This window comes from Hyla sarda, chromosome 1 (genome assembly GCF_029499605.1).
Source record: "Hyla sarda isolate aHylSar1 chromosome 1, aHylSar1.hap1, whole genome shotgun sequence".
Classification (NCBI taxonomy): Eukaryota; Metazoa; Chordata; class Amphibia; order Anura; family Hylidae; genus Hyla; species Hyla sarda.
In genome coordinates, this window is record NC_079189.1 from 218,950,918 (window position 1) to 218,974,613 (window position 23,696).

At 41.7% G+C, this 23,696-nt stretch overlaps 1 protein-coding gene across 4 annotated transcripts in view; it reads left to right on the forward strand.

The window, feature by feature from the left end:
- The window catches only part of WDFY3 (WD repeat and FYVE domain containing 3), a 250,866-nt gene that overhangs the window by 176,650 nt on the left and 50,520 nt on the right, over window positions 1-23,696 (forward strand). For all 4 annotated transcript variants that reach the window (XM_056568763.1, XM_056568762.1, XM_056568764.1 and 1 more), the window contains 6 exons: window positions 3,269-3,502; window positions 4,010-4,109; window positions 7,983-8,143; window positions 8,661-8,890; window positions 13,136-13,242; window positions 14,099-14,281. In XM_056568763.1, the coding sequence (XP_056424738.1) occupies window positions 3,269-3,502; window positions 4,010-4,109; window positions 7,983-8,143; window positions 8,661-8,890; window positions 13,136-13,242; window positions 14,099-14,281 (1,015 nt within the window). The remainder of the gene's footprint in view (window positions 1-3,268; window positions 3,503-4,009; window positions 4,110-7,982; window positions 8,144-8,660; window positions 8,891-13,135; window positions 13,243-14,098; window positions 14,282-23,696) is intronic.

Genomic DNA, 23,696 nt, shown 5'->3' on the forward strand with positions numbered 1-23,696 from the left:
ATATAGATGACATTATTATTCTTAGGGTGTGCTCACACTGTTTGCAGCATATGTTTGCTGTTTGTCCCAGCAAAGCTCCTAGAGCATGGATATTGACCATATCCATAGAGCCTGCATTTATTTGGTGAAACCGCGGTGTCCCTATCAACTGAGGACACACGAGGAGGGTCTCTACCTTCCTCTTCGGCATCCGATCGTTGCTTGATTGCTCCATGCCTGAGATCGAGGCTGGAGCAATGGAGCGCCGATAACACTGATCAATGCTTTGCTATGGCATAGCATTGATCACTATATGCAATCAGAAGATTGTATGTTATAGTCCCCTATGGGGGCTATAAATGTGTAAAAAGGGAAAAAAATTATAAATGTGATTTAACCCCTTCCCTAATAAAAGTTTGAATAACCCCCCTTTCCCCTCCCCCCCAAAAAAAACATGTAAACAAAAATAAATATAAACATATGTGGTATCTCCATGTGCGTAAATGTCCAAACTATAAAAATATAATGTTAATTAAACTGCACAGTCAATGGCGCACTCATAAAAAAATTCCAAAGTCCTAAATTGCGTATCTTTGGTCACTTTGTATACCATAAAAAAATGTATAAAAAGTGATCAAAAAGTTCCATCAAAACAAAAATGGTACCGATAAAAAACTTCAGATCATGGTCCAAAAAATTAGCCCTCATACTGCCCTATATGTGGAAAAATAAAAAAAGTTATAGGGGTCAGAAGATGACAATTTTACACATACAAATTATGGTGCTTGTAGTTATCATTTTTTTTTTAAAGCAAATACAGTGGATAAAGGATGCACTCCTAACCGGGAATAGTGCACAATTCTGTTTCTTTATTGCATTGGTGCAGGAAAGAATCGGACAGGTGTGGACGCAGCACACCGAGCAAAGGTAACAGCTATTTCACGCTTCCTCCAGGCGCTTCTTCAGACCACGCCTTTGCTCCCACATCCAGGTGGTTATATCCACCTACCTGTATGACGTCAGAGCAAAAGGTGTTTACATAGAATACATAAAAACAGATATTCCACCCCAGTGAATAAAAAACAAATGCTTGGTGAGAAGCATAATTGTTGCAGCTTAGTAGTAAAAAAATTTTTTTTTTTAAATAGTAAAATAAAATAAAACTTGTATAAATTAGGTGACCTAGTTTTGTCGTAAATTTTTTGGTGAAATGATTGATGTCATTACAAAGTATAGTACAATTGGTGGCGCCAAAAAGAAGCCATCATATGGGTCTGTAGGTGCAAAATTGAAAGCGTCATGATTTTTAGAAGGTGAGGAGGAAAAAATGAAAGTGCAAAAATGATAAATGGCCTGGTCATTAAGGGGTTAATGACCATAACTCTTTTAGCCTTTTTTAAGGGGATTAAGTGGATGGCCAGAGTAAAATTTTTCACTCCATATTAATACGGATATATTCCAAACAGAACCTTATGACGGCAGTATGAACTTTGCCTTGGATATTAATGCTTGTACGACAAATAAATAAATATAATGGACTTCATATGTTTGTTCCATTTGTAATTTCATTATTCATAATGTCTTCTGTAAATTCTGCATTGTGAGACTTTTTACTCTTGACTCACGTTATGATCGTGTAAAGTGGAGACTTTGCCGGAGCTTTGTGATGGATGCGTTGTTTGAACCTGATCATACTGGTTTACAGAGCATACTGGTATCATACAGAGCACTATTGGTAGTATATGCCTGTCGTGCAGATATTTTGCAGAGCATATAAAGATTTTCTTTGTATTACTGATCTGCATGTGTGACAGATGGAGCTGAATAGGTCTCTTAGGATTGGAGGCTGTTACTACATGGTCTGGAGCAGGCCTGTGCTCATTGTGTCAATGAGCTGTGTTATCTTGTTCATCTGCAGTTAGGCCTCTGGTGCCAAGTAGTAGCATATTGCAGGTGGCTGTCACAAAGACATTTCCGTCTCTATGTACAAAGCTAATTTTCTATTGCTGCCATTTTGTCACAATCTCTGATTTATTTAGGTTTGTCAGTACACAACAAATGTAATGTCATCTACTAAAACCAAGCAAGTGTTAAATGTAGTGAGAAAACTATTAGAGGCGCAGCTGGTGCCTAAAGTGAAGGCATCACCTACATTTTTGTTTTCTTTGTTTATAGGTATCAGAAAGTAAAATGTATTTTCTATTATGTTATTATGTTTTTTTATCTTCATTTTTTTTTCTGTTCATGCTCTGCTCAGTTAACAGCACTTCCGATATTTGCTTTACAGCAGCCACATAGACAATGGAAAACTTGAATTTTATTGGAAAGTGTTGTAGGCAGACTCTGTGCCATGTGCAGAGGTTTCTATGTAGAAAAGTGAAGAAGAGGAGTTGTGACAATCACCTATTGGAAATAGTGGATCCCGTGTTCTCTTCCTCCATTGTAATAATAGAGGTGTTACCCTTCATTGTCCATAATTATAGTGATTAAAACTGCTAAGAAGTGATCTTTAAAGAACAGGAAGTGTCAGGCTATTATTAGGCTTAGTGTCCAAAGTAATAATGCCACGATTTTATCATTATTTTAAATTTTAGATGTAAACTAGAACATTTTGAAAAAAAAATCTTAAAACTTGATTTAACATATAGGTCGTTTTCTGAATTTACACCTTCTTTAGGGCTGAACGGGCCCTCTCAGAAAGGAGAGTACAGTTGGCTTTTCATGATAGCACAGTAATGTTAGTACTGTAGACAGAGCTTCTCTTATAGATAAATGTATCACTTTATAATGTTGTCATTGTACACAATGGGGTTTATTTACTAAGAGTGGAGTGTAGGTTTCTTTGTGGGTTTTGATTTCCGACTGGTATTTTCCCTAGGTATTTACTAAGGTTTCTCTACATTTTGCACTTTTCCCTACTTTTTGCTTTTTTTACAACTGTTCTGATCTGTCGGGTTTTCCTCAGTATCTGTGGAAACCTTAGTAAATATGTTGGGATTTTTCAAAACTGTTGGGAACACGCCCTTTTTGTCAGGACCACGCCCACTTTACCCAGTGACCATGCCCACTTTTCGGGTTTTTCTTGTAAAATGGAGGGCTTTGGTTTTTTGGGTCGCAAATTGTGTCGCAAAGGACGTGCGACACACTTTGGCAGCAAAACCCGACAAAAAAGACTCGGGATCACGTTAGTAAATAAAACCCAAATATCTGTGTCTATAGCCATGTATAGAATGAATTACAAGACTTGGATATGTTATTAGAAAATCTTGTAACTCATTTGATGTTCTAGGTCACCGACCTTGATGATGAAGTGGGATCGCCTGCTGAAGAATTTAAAGCCTTTGCATCTGACTCTGGAATGAACAGAAGCCAATCTGAATACTGTAATGTCGGCTCCAAGACTTACCTGACCAGCCACCCTGCCAAGAAGTTTGTGTTTGATTTCATGAGAGTACTTGTCATTGAAAACCTCTGCCTGACTCCTGCCAGCAAGCAGACTCCTTTGATAGACCTACTCTTAGAGGTAAATCGCTCAGTTGTTTCTGTGCTGAGCTGAATGGACGACTGTGACAATGATAGGCTGTGTTCACGCATAGTTTTTTAGAGGGTATTTTGAGGTGTTAAATGGCAGTTTTATTCCTCAAAATATTTCCATTTCACATCTTTTTTTCCACGTTCAGTTATGTGGAGAAACGCTTGATAATATACATGTAGCTTTAAAAATAAATAAAAAATACAGCATGGTGCTTTTATAGGCCCTGATATGGCTATTTTACATACAAATGACACATATGTCTTTGTGCTTTCTTGTGTACGTACTTCAAAACACCAATTGCAAGCAAACACCTGATTTAGATAAAATGCCAGTAAAATGTGCTGAAAAACACTTGGTTAAACAAAAAGAAATGCATAAAGATGCTCCAAAAAATATAAAATAAAACACTTTAATATAAGTGTCACCTTTCATTGTAATTCTGCCTACAATTAAAATAAATAAAAAAATAATATATAAATGGTAATTGTTTTGCAGGCTTCTCCTGAAAGATCTACTAGAGCTCAGCAAAAGGAATTCCAGACCTATGTATTAGACAGTGTAATGGACCATCTTCTGGCTGCTGATGTTCTGTTAGGTATGTGGACCGGTTTTTCATATAAATGAGACATTCTTACAACTTTCTGTATCATGTATAGAAATATGCTTTTAATGGGGTTATCCAGTGAAAATGGGGTTATCCAGTGAAAAATGTGGAGCTTGATGTATGGGTGTGTTCCCAAGCTCCTCGTGCATGGTGATGTTTGTCTTGGATCTTCAGGGTAACGCCTCTTCCCCTGTACTGAGCCTCCGCAGGCACAGCACAGGGGAGGAGGTGTTACTATGAATACACCAACTGGATCTCACCGTGCACCCGGGGCTTGGGAACCCCCCTGTGCCTCAAACTCCATATTTGCAAATACTGAAGACCGGGTACTACTGAAGAGCGGAGACACTAAGCTAGGAACGCCAAGTACCATTTTCATCAGTGTCAACCGCACTACAAGCCTGTACCAACAGGTGTACGCTTGCGCAGTGTACTCGCCCACTTTCAGGCCCCTGTGTGGCTGCTCGGTGCGGCGGATTGCTGCTGCGAGCAGGACAGGGGGTGAGTTGGTACAGGGGGGTGGCAACAGCTGGAGGCACACTATGGGCCAGGTCACCGGCGGATCTGCAGCGTAAAATACACTGCGGATCAGTTACGTGTGACCATACCCTTACAGTTCTAGTGGCTTCATTGTTCCAACCAAATAAGCCAATTTCTCCTTAGAATTTTTAAGCAGTACTACAGCCAGATATATCAATAGCAAGAAAAATGTCAACAATTTCATAGTGACAGAGTCTCAGACAGGCGCAGGCACCCTTATTACAACTTCTTCATTACAACCAACTTCCATTTACTCTGACATCATTGTTTTAAGACTGTCTGGGAACAGAGCTTTAAGTCACTGGGGCGGTCCCAACTGTCTTTTCCCCTCTGCTGGCCTTGATCGTTAGAGTTCTCTGCTTATGTATTCAAATAGGGAAAGACTTGTCAATCAGGCCAGCGGGGTGGGAAGAAGCTTGGATACCTGTTCTTCAGACAGGCTTAAAACTATACTTTCCCTGAAATGTCGCAGCTTTTTAGAATTAATCATACATCACTGTATTGAGGAGGCCTGCCCCTGTTTCTTAGGCAAGGTTCTCAACATGATTTGTGCCTCTGAGGTGCCGAAATATATTGAAACTGTCAAAATGACATGCTGGCGTACCATGTCTAGAAAGACACTGGGCCCATTTATTTTAATGGCCTGAAGGTAGTCAACTAGTGACTACATTCGGGTTATTTCCAGAGCATATTCAAGATTTGACTAATACTGAGAAGTGTAGCTTTCAGCACTTTCAGTCTGAGACAAAGCTTGGATACATTCGGAAGAGGACCCGGACGTAGTCACTAGCTCACTACGTTCCGGCCTTTGAAATGAGTGGAAGCTGTGCCTGTCTGAGCTTGTATAAGTTAACATGTCATTTTGATAGTTTCCCAGCATATCGGTAACTACATCAGTAGGCTGGCAGAAATGCTAATCAACACTTGATTATCTATTTAACTATCTCTTATTCATTTATCTCATATTCATTTTCATCTATCTATCTAAACTTTATACCCACAAATAACTGCATTTTGTCATGTACTGAGTATCACTAAATAGCTCTGCTATGTAAGTACGCTATGTATTGATCTATCTAGATATATACTGTAGATTCAAGCATATGTTGTCATATAGGGAAGCTTAGTGCATATAATGTCCTTCCATTTTAGCTGATTATTGTTATTCAAGACAAAATCCCTCCACAAGATCACCTTAAGGCATCTTCAGTAGAGCAGCTCTCAGGTGCCATAAAGGGAACTTCTGTTCATTGTCTGAAGCACATCTGCTCCAGGGCTCCCATGTTACTGTGCCTTACTGTCTTTCAAGTGGAGTAGAAGACTGACCTGGAGCTTACAATAATGAGTTACTGACAGCTGTGGGGGCTCCTGCTCTTCTGATGACCACCCTGGCAGCATCTATCTAAAAGATTACTAAAATAAAATAATATTGCAAGTTTGTAGTTTTCCAGTACACATAAGAGAAGTTTTACCATCTGAAAAAATGAGAACCACATCTAGTAAAATGAAAAAACAGAAACCCATTCTGAACTCTGAGTGTGAGGATCCCAACGGGTACTCTTGATGGTTTACCAGGATAGAAAAGCAAAAGTACTGTAAAAATGGAAGGATGCAGGGCAATCTGAGATCAGTCAGTTTATCCCCCGTGTATGCATCTGCTTAAGGAAAATGTGTTGTATTTTTTAATAGTATTAGAAATGATCAGAAATTTATATTTAAATAAAAATATTTAGAAGTAATTTATAGTGTTTATGTTTATTAGATTAGTAATTTTTTTGTTTCAAATAGGGTTGCTATTTGCAATAGCATCTTCGTAGTGGGTCAATGTACTGCAATCCCAGGGCATAAGAAAGTAGGGATTAAGGGCGACCCTATGCTGGAGCCTTATCAGCTGGAGCCTTATCAGCTGTGAACTGCACATACTCTATGGCATACATGTTTGCAGTTAACAGTGTAATAGTACTGGGGAAGTTTAATGCCATTATTTTGGAGCCCAGAATCCATTGCCATGGATGCTGATGATCAGTCACTTTTAGCAATAGCTACTTGTAACACTGTGCAGAGACTATGTGGATTTTTTGTCCACTTAAGTTAAAATCCTGGGGGAGACTCCAGTCCAATAAAAATCACACTGAAGCAACCTACTCTCCTTTACCTCTGCACTGCACCATTTGGTTGGCATCTGCACAGTGGTATTGAAAAAAACGCGTCCTGTTTCTATCCTGACATGTGAATAAAAGATTCACCTTCACTGCAGCTTTTGGTGAGTGCTGGACCTTTTATCTTATTACTAGTAAAACTAACATAAACTTATCCCATTGTTGTCTATGGGTCATTGTTGTGATGAGTTTATCTTGGTTTGCTTCAGTTCCATTTGCAGCTAGTATTTTTTGCCTTATCAAAAAAAAAATTTTTGTCTGGACAAAAAAACAGACTAAAGACTGAACTCTTACATACGGTAAAAATTTATATTACAGCCTATTGTTCCAGATGTCACCATAAGGTGTTCCGGGGTTTCGTTTGAGTCTGGTTTTTGACCTTCTGTTATGTCCAGTTTAACTCAGTCTGCTCAGAAGGAGAAATAAACAGATAAAAAATTGATGTAAACTGATCAAAAAACTGCAGCAGAAAATATCAAAAATTGGTCAATAATTTTTCACATTTTCTGAACTGTGGTCAAATAAAATGCAAAAAAAGCTTTAAAAAAATCTGTTAATTTCCTCTTTTAAATGAAAAAAACATGGTGACACATTCCCTTTTTAAGTGATTGTCCAGCTTTTACACCATGATCTTTACAAACAAAAAGTGTCTACATTGGATTTTTAGTACATTTTTATATGAATCGGACTGAAATTATACATTTCTGGCTTCCTGCAACTGCCACTACGGTCTGAGATCATTCCCTTCAGCACTAAGGCAGCTCGCTTCTTACCCTCTCACCAGTAAGATGTAGGGTTTTCTCAGTCCTCCTTACTGTGGCTTAGATGGTTCTTCTCAGTCACTGCAGCTTGATGGGTGACATCTGAGGGGGGATGTAGCTGCAGGATCCATCACTAGGACCCTAAGGGTAACTCCTACTGAATTCCCCTCAGAAATCTGTACATCTGTAGAAAATACACTCTGGAGTGAAACAGGGCAAAGGAAATAGACTGTCATAGAATACATTACTAAGTAGTACATATTTATGTTACAGCCACTGACTATCGTAAAATGTATAATATCTATGAATGAATGATTGGTAGATTGCTAGATACATGATATACTCCATGGTTATTTATATTCTCCCTTCAGTGTAATGTTTTTGTTATTTTTTTTATCTTACAGGTGAAGATGTTTCCTTGCCAGTGACCAGTGGGGGTAGTTATCAGGTACTGGTAAATAATGTCTTTTATTTCACCCAGCGAGTTGTGGACAAGCTGTGGCAAGGAATGTTTAATAAAGACTCCAAACTGGTTGTAGAGTGCATTATCCAGCTCATCTCACAGGTGAGGCAAACATTGCTGCTATTAAACCACTTTTACTTTATTATTTGGGGACAGTGGGGGAAGGGGTGACGGGCTTCTTGATTTTCAAGGAAGACAGTGCCTATGACCTAATAGAATACATGGACACTATAATGGGGCATCCTCTATTTTAGACCCCTCCCCCTATGTAAGTATAATCACAGCAACTAAATCTAGAAAATTACTGTGAAAAACGAAAAAGTCTTAGTCGATATTCAAAGAGCAGAGATGAATAAAAAGGTAGCACTCACCAATAGATTTGATGCAAAAGAGGAAATTCTCTGTAACAGGCATTGTAACAATCCATGGCCACTTCTGCCTTAAAGCAGATTATATCCACTGTCACAACACAAGTGTGTAAACATTGAGCTCAGTTTATGTCTGGAGCAAATATATTCATTGAGTGAAAAAAACATTTCTACTTTCATGAATGGATAAATGTAATGAATGTGCAGGGTTGCTTCTTATTCTCAAGCATTTTTCTAAATATCTCCTACAGTCAAAAAGACGTTCCCAAGGTGTGTCACTTGAAGCGATTTATAACTGCTTGAACCGGACTGTGCTGTACCAGTTTTCCAGAGCCCATAAAACTGTGCCTCAGCAAGTAGCCCTATTGGATTCATTGCGTCTCCTTACAGTGAATAGAAATCTGATCCTAGGACCCGGGAATCATGACCAAGACTTCATTGCATGCCTTGCCCATTGCTTGATTAATCTCCACATGGGAAGGTAGGTTTGTCTTGCTATCACATTCTATGGGAAGTTTATCATATGCAACAGAAGCGGATTGCAGTAAATTGTATAAAAATAAATGATCACAGCTTTTGAAAAAGTTTAAACATATTAAATTCGTTGTGTTAGCTGTCAAGGTTAAGCCCCATTCATTTCCTTTTTTATGGCTAAATCCAAGATATTCACCAGGATACTGTCAAAAAAGTAGAATTTTTAGACTTAGGCTGGCTCCTCCCGACAGGATATACCCGCCCCCTGCTCTGAGCTACTCAGTTTTAGTCCCAAAGCAGAAAGAGGCCAACCGAGAAAAAACTGTCCGAACAACACCCAGAAAAAAAGGGAAACTGACCTAAAAAGGGAGAACACCCCCACCCCGGAAGGGCAGAAACCAGCTGGCCGCAAAAAAAACAATGGATGGGTGCTGTGTCCCCCAATAGAAGCTCAGAGAAAGAGAATTTACGGTAAGTCTAAAAATTCTACTTTTCTCGATCGCTTCATTGGGGGACACAGGACCATGGGACATCCTAAAGCAGTCCCTGGGGAGAGCATGCCAACCCTGACAGAAAAAGACTCAGGCGGACCCCTGAACCGCCGCCTGCAAAACCTTGCGGCCCAGGCCTGTGTCGGAGGACGCAAAAGTATGCACACGGTAAAACCTGGCAAAAGTTTGCAAAGACGACCAAGTTGCCACTTTGCAAACCTGCAGGGCCGAGGCCCCATGACTGACTGCCAAGGAGGCCCCCACCGCACAGGTGGAGTGAGCCATCAGGCGGAAAGGAGGTACCTGACCCTTACAGCGGTAAGCCTCCGAAATGGCGGAGCGAATCCACCGAGCAATTGTGAACTTCGAGGCCGAGAGCTCCTTGCGCCGCCCGTCGGCAAGCACAAACAGAGAGTCACTCCGTCGAAAGGAGGAGGTGACCGACATATAGGTCCGCACTGCCCGGACCAAATCCAGCTTATGAAGCCGGCGCTCTCGCGGGTGAGAAGGGGACGGACAGAAGGAAGGTAACACAATGTCTTCGTTCAGGTAGAAGGAAGACACGACCTTGGGCTGAAAAGAAGGCACTGGCCAAAGAACCACCTTGTCCTGGTGAACCACCAGAAAGGGGGCACAGCAGGAGAGGGCAGCCAGTTCCGAGACACAGCGAATTGAAGTGATGGCGACCAAAAAGGCCACATACCAGGAGAGGAAACAAAGGGAAATCGGAGACAGAGGCTCAAATGGAGCGCCTTGAAGAGCATCCAACACAAGGTTAAGGTCCCAAGGTGCGGTGGGAGACCGAAAAGGCGGGACCCCGTGAGCCACACCCTGCAAAAAGGTGCGAACATGAAGATTGGAAGCCAGAGGGCGCTGAAAAAGAACAGACAATGCCAAAACCTGCCCCTTGATGGAACTGAGGGCAAGGACGCGTAGGACGTCGTAAGGACGCGCAGGGCGGACAGAAGGGTTCGGAGGAGGACCCCCAACGTGCGCCAAAAGTGCGAGGTCACCTCATAGCGTGAGACCTAAGAAGCTCTGCCCCCTCAACGCGCGCGCTCCCCTTGATAGGTGGAAGGAGCGCACGCTAGTACAGCATTGGCCGGAGTTTAAGGAGGGCCCCACAGATGTTCGGCAGCTGCGCCAAGAAATGGGCGGAGCTTAGCGCAGGCCCGAGCCGCGGGCTCAGGTTAATGACCGGCTGCGGCTCCGGACATGTGAGAAGAAGGGTGGGGGAAAAACCGAGGTGCCGGAGGACCCGGCATCACTGAGACCTGCGCCGCAGACCTGCGCCGCCCCTGCAAACAGCCGTGAGAGAATCAGGGCACGAGAAGGAAAAATTAGTGCTGCCCGCGGCCCCTGAATAAAGGGCAGACTGATGATCTGCAGAGCGGCCAGCAGAGCAGCGCTCCTTGTGCCCGCAGCATGAGCTGGAGAAGCCCCAGGATGCAGCCGCATAATAAAGTGAGTGGGGGAGGGGAGGGCGCAGCAGCGGGTCAATTAACTCCCAGTGCTATTAGTATGAACCCTCAGTGCTGCTAAGCTGCTGTTATGCACCCCCAGTGCCCCAGAAGGAGAGAGAGCCCCCCTAAAATGATGGAAAAGGGGGGGGAGGGGGAATACTTACCCAAAAGAGAATCCATACTTACCTCTGTAGTCTTCGACCAGCTAGTGCCACCTGCCTTTTGCCTGAATGGCAGGGGCGAGTGGGGGGGACCGGACCAGAGGTACACCGCCAGGCGCTGGTTGCTGGCGAGGAGGGGTTAACGGGCCATCCTCAATGGACCGTGCCCCTAGCTCACATGTGGGGGAGCAGTTGGTAGCGTGCTACTGTCCCCCACGCTAGATAAAACAAAAAAAGGGAGAGAAATTCTAACTAGACTTCTGAAACTAGAAATAAAAACAAAAGAATAAGACCAGGTCTGGAGAAACCCCAGACCTGTGTCTGCCTCCTCTGACACTAAGCTGAAAACTGAGTAGCTCAGAGCAGGAGGCGGGTATATCCTGCCGGGAGGAGCCAGCCTTCTTTTGTTTTTTTGCCTACTGTCAGCCTCCTAGTGGCAAGCAGCATATACCCATGGTCCTGTGTCCCCCAATGAAGCAATCGAGAAAAGGTATATCAGTGTGTTCTGCAGATGCTTTTACTCAAGCCTTAAACTTCTTTAGCTATTCTGACATAGAGATAACGGTGGTAAATATTGACTTTCGTTCCTTGACTTACAAGTTCTGGCAGTATATATTTTATAAGCTTCTTTGCATAGTTAAAATATTTCAACACCTAGGCTTTAATAATACCTATGAAAATCTTTAAAGGGGTACACCAGGGAATTTATTTATTTTTATTTTTTTTTCCAAATCAACTGGTGCCAGAAAGTTTAAAAGATTAGTAAATTACTATATAAAAATCTTATCCCTTTCAGTAATAGCTGCTGTATGCTCCTGAAAAAGTTGTATAGTTCTTTTCAGTCTGACCACAGTGCTCTCTGCTGTCACCTCTGCAGGAGAGGTTTGTTATGGTAATTTGCTCCTGCTCTGGACAGTTCCTGACACGGACAGATGTGTCAGCAGAGAGCACTATAGTCAGACTGGAAGGATCTACACAACTTTCTCTGTGGTATACTGCAGCTAATAGGTACTGGAAGGTTTTAGATTTTTTAAATAGAAGTAATTTACAAATCTGTTTAACCTTCTGGCACGAGTTGATTTGAAAACATGTGTTTTCCACCGGAATACACTTTTAATGTGTTTGTGCCATCATTAAGGCTTACCCAATCCACAAGATTTGGGATAAGTGTATGATTGCTTGATCCAGTCATACAGTGCTCTCAAAAACACTGAATGTAGCAGCAGTGGGCATGGCAACTGCCACTCCATTCTGATGGAAGCTTCAGGAACATTCTTGAGATCGCAATGGATCTCTTTTCAAGATACTTTTCAGGATAAGCTGCTCTGTGTGTGTCCATGAGGAGCAGCACTATTTATGGCCATTACATAACTTGTAGATAGTATTTTTCAGCAGATTTCCAGATTTCTGCTCTGCAGGCTTCATCTTAAATTTGCAATTCTTCCAGAGCTGGTGGGTGGAGCTCCCTTTTCCTTCCTCAATAGAATTGTATTGCTTGTCTTGCAGACACAGGAAAGAGCTGAGCAGCAGAAGAGGGAGGGGCAGGGGTGTAAGGGAAAAAGCTTAATATCAGGAGAAAGAAGCATTTATGTCTAATAATATATATTACAAAATGTCTCATATTTGCTTGGACTATTGAGCTATGCAAAGTTTCTTCAAATGACAGTGCCTATTTAAATGAATGTTTGATTTTCCTTGAGAAACATTCTGGTCCATATCAGTGCTTTATTGTGACATTTACAGTAACTTATAATAAATTAAATTCAGTATTTACTTAATCCTCCCATAGCCTATGTAACCATGGCAATCAGATCTACTGGTTATATTGTTTCCAGGATGTATACAGCATTTGTAATGGTTAGATACAACTATTTACAACTTGTCAGAAACCTTTGCTAATAGATCTCATGGATAATATGCAAACAAAGAAGTAGCCTGCAGGTTTATGCATGTAAATTTGGATTCAGCAGTTCTGGGTTACTTTCAAGGTAACAGAAAAAAGAGGTTAATGGCGTGAAAAACATCATTATTTTCTGTTACTATAGAAACATAAGCATCATAGAGCACTGCGGCTTATTGCTGATCAGTTGTCCTAGAGGACAAACCATATTTAACGATGTCCTGTATCACATTGCAGCAACCCTGATGGCTTTGGATTGGAGGCTGAAGCCAGGATGACCACCTGGCACATTATGATGCCCTCAGAGGTAGAACCAGATGGAATATACCAGGATGTTAGTGAAGGTAAATATTGGATCGCTAACAGCTGGCATATAAATCCATGTGTAAGCACAATGTTTATTTTCCCTTTAATACCATAATAGTCAGTATAGTTTCAAAGCTGTGAATTTCAAAGGATAAAGAATTTCAAATTTTACTGTCAACAGTTTTGCGTGGTTCGCCATCAAATCTCCATAAATGTGGTTCCAACCCTATAGGTGATCCACTAACAAATGTCCATGGAAATTATTTCTAAGTTATAGGTAATTGATCAATGCATGTCCATGGAAAAAAATTTAGTTGCATGTGGTCCCCCCCCCAAATGTAAGGGAACCACCAACAATTGGCCACATAAATAGTTCGTAAATTACAGGTAGCCCACTAACAAATGTCAGTGCATACAAATTCAAAGTTATAGATTGGCCACCAACAAATGTCTATAGTCTATCTATCTATCTATCTATCTATCTATCTATATATATATATATATATATATATATATATATATAACTCAGTGTGTGTATGTATGTATCTATGTGTGTATCTATGTATGTTCCAGATAGGAGGTCGGGGTATGAGGACGGGATATGAGGACGGGATATGGGGTTGGGATATGACAACAATATATGAGGACGGGATATGAAGTCAAAAGCTTCCTCCTTTGTTGATTTTCCTCCCCAACAAGGATGAGGAAGGAAAAACCGGGCAACGCCGTGTACTCAGCTAGTGTTTTCATATATGAGAACTGTGCATGTGTAATATTTTAGCAAAAGATATTTTAAAGTGAATTATGACTCAGATAAACAATTATTATTATTATTATTTTTTTTTTATTGATATCACTCAAAATTGTATAAAGAGCAATGCATGTGTTTTACAGGACGCCAGCTCCTTTTGAAAGCTGTCAACAGAGTTTGGATAGAGCTGATTCATAGCAAAAAACAAGTTCTGGAGGATATGTTCAAAGTGACATTTCCGGTCAATGAACGAGGACATGTGGACATTGCTATTGTCAGGCCTTTTATTGAAGAGGCAACATTACGTGCTTGGCAAAATCATCTTGGTAAGTCTTTTTTAGAGAGCTTGTATTTATGTTGTGGAATTTTTTTCATTTTGTTCTTCATCATCTGCCAAAACAAAATCACTTAATTTGTTTCCTTCTGCATGCCTGCTTTTCCATGTGTGAAACTGTAAAAGCAATTTGTCATCAGAAAATGACCTATTGTTAAAATCAAGTTTTTATTTTTTATTTTTTTTAATATGTAATTTAACTTTTTTTTTGCTATCTATATTTTATTATAATTCTGAAATTCTGCAGATTTCATTCTGGCCACTAGTTCTAAAACTAATCTGTACAGACAATTTTCCTTCTCAAGAGCTCAGTGAAAGGTGACGCCAGTAGAGAGATAACACTGGATCCCCACCAGTTACAGAGATCAGTACCACGCCCCCCCCCCCCCCCTCCAACAGAGAAAGACCTCTGAAAAAGTCTGATTCATTTGAATGAGACCGCTCCAGTCCTGTCTATACCAAGTTGTCCTGCAGTAAAGCATATCACTAAATGCTGTTAAAACATCTTAGACAAGATGGCAGCCCCCATAAAATGTACACACAACTTAAAAAAACTGGAAACAGATTATAAAAAAATTACGTGTTTCTATATCTGACTCTAATCAGGGGAAAAAAACCTAGGTGACACATTCCCTTTAAAGGGGTTGCTTTATGAAATCCAGGGATGTTCACACATAGACTTCAAAGAGGGGTGAGCCCCTACACTTTTGATGCCCCTCCTTGTGGTGCCCTTATTTTTTATTTTTTTATATAGAAAATTTGGGAGTTCTGTTATTTTAAGTGAGTGTATGTGTTTGTGTACCTACACACCCACCATGTTTCCTTGCAGAATGACAACTCTCAGCATGCCTGGACAGCCTTTGGCCTGAGAGTCATAGTTTTGCAACAGCTGAAGGCGCACTGGTTACAATACAACAACTGCGAGCATGCCTGGACAACCTTTTAGGTTCACACTTACGCAGATTTGATGTGCAGGATTTTCTGCTGCAGATTTTAATGTAAACTAAATGACTGAGCACAGCTTCTAATCTCCAGTACAAATCCTGCGCATCAAATCTGCGCAGGATCCTGTACAAATGAACGTACCCTTAAAAGATGTCCAGGCATGCTGGGAGTTGTCATTTTGCAACAGCTGGAGGCACATTGGTTACAATACTACAACTCCCAGCATGCTTGGACAGCTTTTAGCTATCTGGACATGCTAGGAGTTGTAGTTATGCAACAGCTAGAGCTACACTTGTTGCAAAACTACAACCCCCAGCATGAGGCCATGCTGGGAGTTGTAGTTTTACAACAGCTGGAGGCACAATGGTTATAATACTACAAACTCCCAGCATGCCTGGACAGCCTTTGGAGTTGTAGTTTTGCAATAGCTGGACAATCACTGGTTGGGAAACACAAAGTAATAGCTAATCTAACCTAATGTCTTATGGTATATGGAAATAAAGTGGACTGGATGCTGCCCCTATACTTGCTGGCTGCTGTTGAGGCCATAGTAAGCTGAGGGACCACTGTATAAGCTAAAGCTGGCCACATGCATGGTGCATAGGTATATACAGACTCAGACTATGCAGCAGTACAGTATAAGGCTTATAGACCTTTATAAAAGGTCACACAATATCGAGCTGTAATATGGTTGTGTGCATGAGCCCCTAACCTCATTAATGAAGATTAAAAGGTTGCTCAGGCAAAAATGTTTTAAAAAAAATTAGCAGGCCCCCTGCTTAAACAAAAAAAAAAAAAACTGTATTTACCTCCCTCAGTCCCCTGCCACATCGCTCCTCTTCCTGGTGCTGGGAGTCAGTACATCACATTACTGCCCAGCAAATCACTGGCTGAGGCCGTACACAAATCAAAGGAAAGAAGGAGATTCTGCAAACATTTTTTATAATAAATAATTATGAGATATGTCCTGTTTTCCACTAGAGCCCTTGCCGCTTAAAACGTCTGTGCACGTCTCTGATGAACTCCTTTCCTTTGCCGTATGAGGAAGTTCATACCATGTTTCTACTCTGTAGTCACACTGTCCTCTAGTGAACCCATCAATGTATTATGGGGATGGGCTTGAAAACTCAAGCTTATGGCTCAGCCACCTATAGAGTCTCCTTGAGTTTCTAGGTTTCAGCTGCCTCTGGTTCTGCTGAATTAAATAGCTTCACGATGTATGGGTGGAGAACGTTTGGGTCCATTCACACAGAGGAAATTCAGTGAGGAGATCTGCGATCTTTCTGCATAGAGCAGAAATTATCCAGCAATCTGCCAGGGACATACATGCTGTCCCATTGACATACAGGAATTCTCTGGCAGATTCTGACGGAATCCAATTCCTCTTCAGAAGTGTGAACAAAGCAGCGGAACTCCAATTGAAACCGTGTGTAATTTCTGTAGTGTTGGGGGCGTGGCCTGGCTGCCTTACTGAATGGCCGCATTGTAGTTGAGCTCCGTTAGTTTCAGCCCTAATCAGCGACCCCACAGCATTATCCAGGGACATCCTGACACCCACAAGCGTGAGATACACTTCCCATCATGCCGGTGCACAATAAGAAAGCCAGCAAGCATGAATCGCTGGTGAAATTTTACTTTTCACAGTGGCTGCCTCCTGCGCAAGATGGCGACAACAGAACACCGGACCAGGAGTAGCATTCACCACAGCCGTTGCGCTCCTTACCTGCCACTTACAGGAGATCCACGTCAGACCCTGAGCTGCGCGGTTCTCATCTCCAGTATACCGCTGAGCTACCAACGTCTGCATAGTCTTCTCCCAGCTCCTCTCGGCACTGCAGCCCGCAGGTATTGTCAGCTCTCCCCTCATCCAGGCCTCCTTCTATCTCTGAATAGTGGGGGACTCCTCCACCCAGCCCCATACCACAGCATCAACTGCACAGCTCCCCACTGCCCAGACTCCACCCTCCAGCTGACTGGAGCTCTGCTGCTGCCTTTCCCTTTACAGAGGAAGATGAGCTGCAACTGTTCTCTGTCACTAATACAGCTGTGACGGACACCCAAATGAAGCATATGCTTCTTACACTACAAAAATCCTTTAGGAAAGACATTCTAACTATGATTAACCCCTTACATACCGCAGTTGAGGACCTGAGGGCCAGGGTTGATCAAATTGAGGTAAAATTTGGAGAGTTTGCTGCCTCTCATAATTAAGTTATTGACTCTCACAATGCAGCGGAAGATGAAATTGCCACGCTTAAAGCAAAAGTCGCCGACTTAGAAGACCGCAGTAGAAGCAATAACATCAAACTGCGTGGAATACCGAAATCTGTGGCGCATGTAGATATACCTACCTATGTCCGCTCCCTTATAAAAGCTGTACACCTCAAGAGCTTGAAATTGACCGGGCACACCGGGTTCCCCGACCTAAACATCTTGACGAGTCCATCCCTAGGGACGTCCTGGCAAGGGTACATTTCTTTACCGTTAAAGAGAGACTTTGCTCGCACTAATAGCTTCCAGCCCCCTATCATCATGTGGCTATCTACACCGACCTCTCAGTGGCCACTCTACAGCTTCGCCGAGCTTTACAACCTGTTACCTAGGCTACGGTCAGCAAATATTAAATACCGCTGGGGTTTTCCGGTCCGTCTCCTAATCCACCACGAAGGCACAATCCATGTAGTCCGTTCACCAGAGGAGGGTGAAGCCCTCTTGCGACTGTGGAATTTGTCACTGGAAACAACAAAGGTCCACCTCTACCATCATTACGCAAACTGCAGGACAATTGGTGCACGGTTCGCTGACTCTGGACTTTTTGACCTACGTTCTCAATATGGGCTACTCGGCTCAAAAGTTTAGTCTGGCATTGGCATGGACATTACCCCTACTCAGGAAGATAGGCTTCGGCCTTCATTTGCCTTATCCTTTACCAGCTTACTAGTTAATTGGTTTGCACTGTTTAATGTGTTTTTATGTCTTGTGAGACAGTGCAGTGATCTTTTGTCCTTGGAGCATTGTCCGCTCAATAATTGCCCGAGCGCGCAGGCTGGGAGGCGCTTGTGGTCCACTCCTTATATTTTATTGCCAACTATTGTTATGCTTTTCTTGTTACTCTTTGGTAATCAAATTGGTCAGTATTAATGTTAACGGTCTCAAAAGCCCATATGAACATGCATATTTGTGGAGGGGAGCTATATTATTGGGAGCTGATGTAATAAGTGTTCAGGAGACACAACTTTTAGATAAGGATGCTTTTAGAATGAAACACTCATCCTTTCTGCACACCTTCCATTCACATCGTAAAACTAAATCTAGAATGGTTATGCTGGCGTTTAGGGGACACAGTAGCCTTTAATATGACTGATTTAGTTAGCAATCCTTGGGGGCAATATATCATTCTTTCCCGCACTATAAATAACATGCCTTACACTCTAACAGAATTGTATGCAAGCAATCTGGGCCAGCACCGCTTCCTTCGCAGCACTTTAAAACTTGTCAACCGCATAAAGAAAGGCCCGCTGGTTATCTGTCGGGACTTTAATTTGGTTGCGGATCTGTCTGTAGACTCCACCTCCACTGCATGCATATCACCTTCCTCTTTAGCTCACTTACTCTGGTCTGAAGAATTATATGACACATGGCGCATACAACATCCGGACGAAAAAGATTTCACCCACCACTCTGACTCACAACACATATTCTCGATTGGACATGTTCTTGGTGGAACTATCCCCGTGCTTTCTAATTTAGTGGCATCTACCATTGAAGTCATTTCTTGGTCAGATCATGCGGCTATATCTTTGTCACTGCAGGAAAGCTCTAATACCTCTCCTACATATCTCTGGAAGGCAAAACATTTCCTTATTGTCCCATCCAGAGCATGTCCAGCAACTGCAGAAAGACCTCACTGAATTGTTCTCCGCTAATACAACTCCAGAGGTGGACACTTTCACCTTGTGGAACTGTCATAAAGCCTACATTAGAGTTTTTTTTTTTTATTAAATATGGATCTATTAGTAAAAAAAAAAGAGACTCTGAATAGTTTTAAATAAGATGCAAGCTCTAGAGGGGCAAAATAAGTCTTGCCCATCACCCGAATTAGCCATGCATCTGTCTTCTCTCCGCCAGGACCTTAGGGGCCTTCTTCTATTTCCCTATGAGAGATACCTTAGGAGAACTAAAGCAAAATATTATTCACAAAATGATAAAGCAGGGAAGTTGCTAGCATCCCATTTAAAGGAGGCATGACCACTCCCGCATTGCTCACTTAGTACATCCCAACACTGGTTCTACACTATACACTCCTGAAGGTATAGCTAACTGTTTACAAGCTTTTTATTCTTCCCTATATAATTTACAAGACACCCCCCCCCCCCTCCCTAGAAAACTCCATCTGCTCCTTTCTCTCTGGCCTTCCACTACTGAAGCTCACCGAGAAACTATTGGAGAATCTTAATAGTTCAATATCCCTAACGGAAGTGGTCAACCTATATTACAAAACTTTTTGTGATATATTGTCCCCATACAATTTTGCCAGGCTGCCTTTACCAAGGACGCTTTTCCAAAGGAAAATCTGCAAGTACTGATAGTGACACTTTCCAAACCTGGGAAATCTCAAGCTCTCCCTCAAAATTACCGTCCGATCTTGCTGCTCAATCAAGATCTCAAGATTTTCGTCAAACTGATTGCCTCCAGACTAGCAATAGTGCTACCCTCCCTGATTAATGCAGATCAGTCTGGTTTTGTGCCCAGTCAACAAGCAACGGACAACACTAGACGCCTACTAAATGTCTTTCACCATATTGATAGAACCCACACTCCTGCCTTGGTCCTCACACTAGACGATGAGAAGGCATTTAATCAGCTTCGCTTTGCAAAGCAGATATATCAGGGGCTGTATTGGAAACAGGTAATATCTAATCTCCCTATATGCGGATGACATTATGCTCACCATCCTCAAAAAGTGGCCCCTGGGAATTATAGACCTGTTAGTTTAACCTCCGTTGTATGTAAATTGTTCGAGGGTTTTCTAACGGATGCTATTTTGGACTATCTTGATAAAAATAAATGTATGACTCCATATCAGCATGGCTTTTTATGAGGGATCGGTCCTGTGAAACTAACCTGATCAGCTTTTATGAGGAGGTGAGCTCCAGACTGGACCAGGGGCAATCACTGGATGTCATATATCTGTATTTTTCAAAAGCATTTGATACGGTGCCACATAAAAGGTTGGTGCATAAAATGAGAATGCTTTGACTTGGGGAAAATGTGTGCAAGTGGGTAACTGGCTCAGTGATAGGAAACAGAGGGTGCTTATTAATGGTACTTATTCTGATTGGGTGACTGTTACTAGTGGGGTACCACAGAGGTTATACCCAGGACTGTATCTAGAACAAGGGGACATCCTCTACTTCTAGAGGAAAGAAGGTTTCTACATCTGCACAGACAGGGTTCTTTACTGTAAGAGCAGTGAGACTGTGGAATTCTCTGCCTGAGGAAGTGGTTATGGTGAAATCTGTAAAAGAGTTCAAAAAGGGGCTGGATGCATTTTTGGAGAATAATAACATTGCTGGTTATGTATACTAGATTTATAGGGACAAAACGTTGATCCAGGGATTTATTCTGACTGCCATATTTGGAGTAGGGAAGGAATTTTTTACTCGAGTATGAGGGTTTTTTGCCTTCCGTTGGATCAACTCAACTCAGTAGGGACTCATTAGAGATATAGGTTGAACTTGATGGACTCTTTTTTTTTTTTTTTTTCACCTTATGAACTATGTTACTATTTTACTCAGCCTACACTCTCCTCCCCTATTGCCCTAGATGTTATCCATAAATTCGGTGCCCTATCATACTATCATCTTAACACCTCAAAAACGCAAGCCCTTCCTCTCTTCATGGTTGGACAGACAATAAAACTTCTCAAACACACATATTCCTTCGACTGGCGTACTTCTGACATAATTTACTTAGGCATAAAACTAGCTTTTCCCCACAAACTCTTATATCAGATTAATTATGAACCTTTCTTGAATAGCATGGAAGGAACCAGCAGACTAGCTCAATATGATATATCTTGGGTAGGACGGGTAGCTACATTCAAAATGTTTTTACTGCCAAGGTTTTTGTATCTGTACAGGACCTTACCTATTGCTATTCCTTTTTCTCTACGTCTCTGGCGCTCTTAACCAAATTTGTATGGGCGGGCAAGAAGCTTAGACTGGCATCTTCTATTTTAATTAAAGCAAAAGAAGCAGGCGGTCTGGGTTTACCAAACCTTCATGGTTATTACATAGCCACCTTGGTCAGCTCTTTTCGCAGCTGATGGAATGGGTGCTTGGACACACCTTGGGTGTATATAGAACACACCTATACATCCCCTTACCATATTTCCGATGTGCTGTGGCATCCTCTCTGGGGGGATGCCATCCCCCATAACTGTTAAACAGCCCTATCATTAAAACATTGTACAATGCGTGGTCAAAATACTTGACCGCAGCAGCTGCTGATGGTATTGCCTCAGAAAATGATCTCCCTCTCACGTTCCTCCAGACCTCTATCCCTCAGCTAGATATACAAAGGTGGACCATCCGCGGCATCACCCATGTAAGACACTTACATGATGCAGGACGCTTAATGACATTCCAAGAGTTACAGTCTATATATTACGTGCACAAGAGAGACTTCTACATTGATCTGCAGATTAGACATTTCCTTAACATCTTGACCCCTTCGAGTATCCATCCTCACATAGCGACACTGGCTTTTTTGAATAGTAATTTAAAAGGGCTGAGCATGATTGTCACGATCACACCCTATCGGTCCAGCCAAGACGCTAGAGAGAGTGTGATGGTGCAAGGGTTAAAGCCGCCAGACCTCTGGGTATCCACTACTAGTCCCAGCAAGTCACCAAATTAACCCTTAGATAAACGTGTTTTACCAGAGCCTCCTTCAGAAAGGTGAGCTCATATATTTAGAGATCAAAGACGAGAGCTGATTAATTAAATATTTAATCTGATAAAAGGTATCACAGTGCTATGCATAAAAATACAGGAACAAATGACATACAGGTATAACAATGTATAAAAGAGTTTTGCAAGGCAAGTTCAGAAAACAAAAGATGAAGTTCTTACAGCATGATGGTATCAGTCCATGAGAGTCAGAGTCCAGCTGTTCTTAGGATGGTCTTGTCAGCTTGTTGCACAGCCTTCAACAACCTGAGTCTAGCATTGTTAAATATTATATATCTGCCTTTTTGGAGGGAGACTCCATTCCCCCCTCCCCTCTGATCCCACCAGGGGGTCTTCTCTCTTCCTGGCCCCTTATCTCTTTGATTATATGATGAGACAAGAGTGATGAGACATGACTTCAAAGGAGATACAAACAAACAGCCAGACCCCCCAATAAAATGCAATACACAAAAGGACACACTGTCCAAATGACCTCTCATCCATGTCTTGGACAATCCATCACACACAGTCATGACTTATAATACACATATAGGATTTTAATAATCAGGCCTTGGGCCTGACAATGATATATTTTACTTTCTCACATTTTACCAGGTTTCACAAATCCCACCCTTTCCGTACCTAGGAAATGTTACTAGGCATTACTATAGGAGAACAGGATTGGAAGCGGGCATTTCAAACGGCACATAGAGCCTTTCAGTGCATCTCTCATGTGGAATCCTTGTCCAAAAGTACATTACAATGGTATTATACACCTGAAAAGCTAGCACTTATTTACTCTGACTCCTCTCCCCTGTGCTGGCGGCACTGTGGAAAAAAAGGCAACCTTATACATATACTGTGGGAATGTCCGGTTATCACACCCTATTGGACAGCCTGGTCTCTGTAGCTTGTTTTACTCCTCATCAACATGCACTCCATTCCATCTAAACTACGTGACCTGAAAGACATTATTTGCATTGTTGCAAAAATCACTCCGCAAAGAATGGAAGTCTAGGACAGTTCCCTCTATTATTGAAGTAGTGAATAAATTGAACATTACCTGCACATATGAAAAAACTATAGCTTTAGGAAATGGCTCCTATTCTAAGTTTAAAACTCGCTGGGCTAACTGGCTTTCCTCCCTGTATTCCGCAATTAACAAATAGAATTGATAGCACTTTACTCTGGCTTTAACACACCCACCTCTTCAATATACAGAATCTTACTTATTTAGGCTAATCCCACATCAGCTCATGTGGAGAATATAAATAACTTGAATAAACTTACTATGAACACTTTAGTCAGTACTAGACCGTTTAACGTAAAAGAATCAGTGGACAATGCCTTTATTTTCTTTTCCTATGTCTTAATTGAGCTTGGATTCATTTGGACGATTGGGACTGCACTGTATCACTATATGTGTGATTTCTTTCCTCACAATTTGTGTTCCCTTCTTTGTGTTTCTCATTTGTTTCCGATTCCACTACATCTGTATACAAAAGTGGC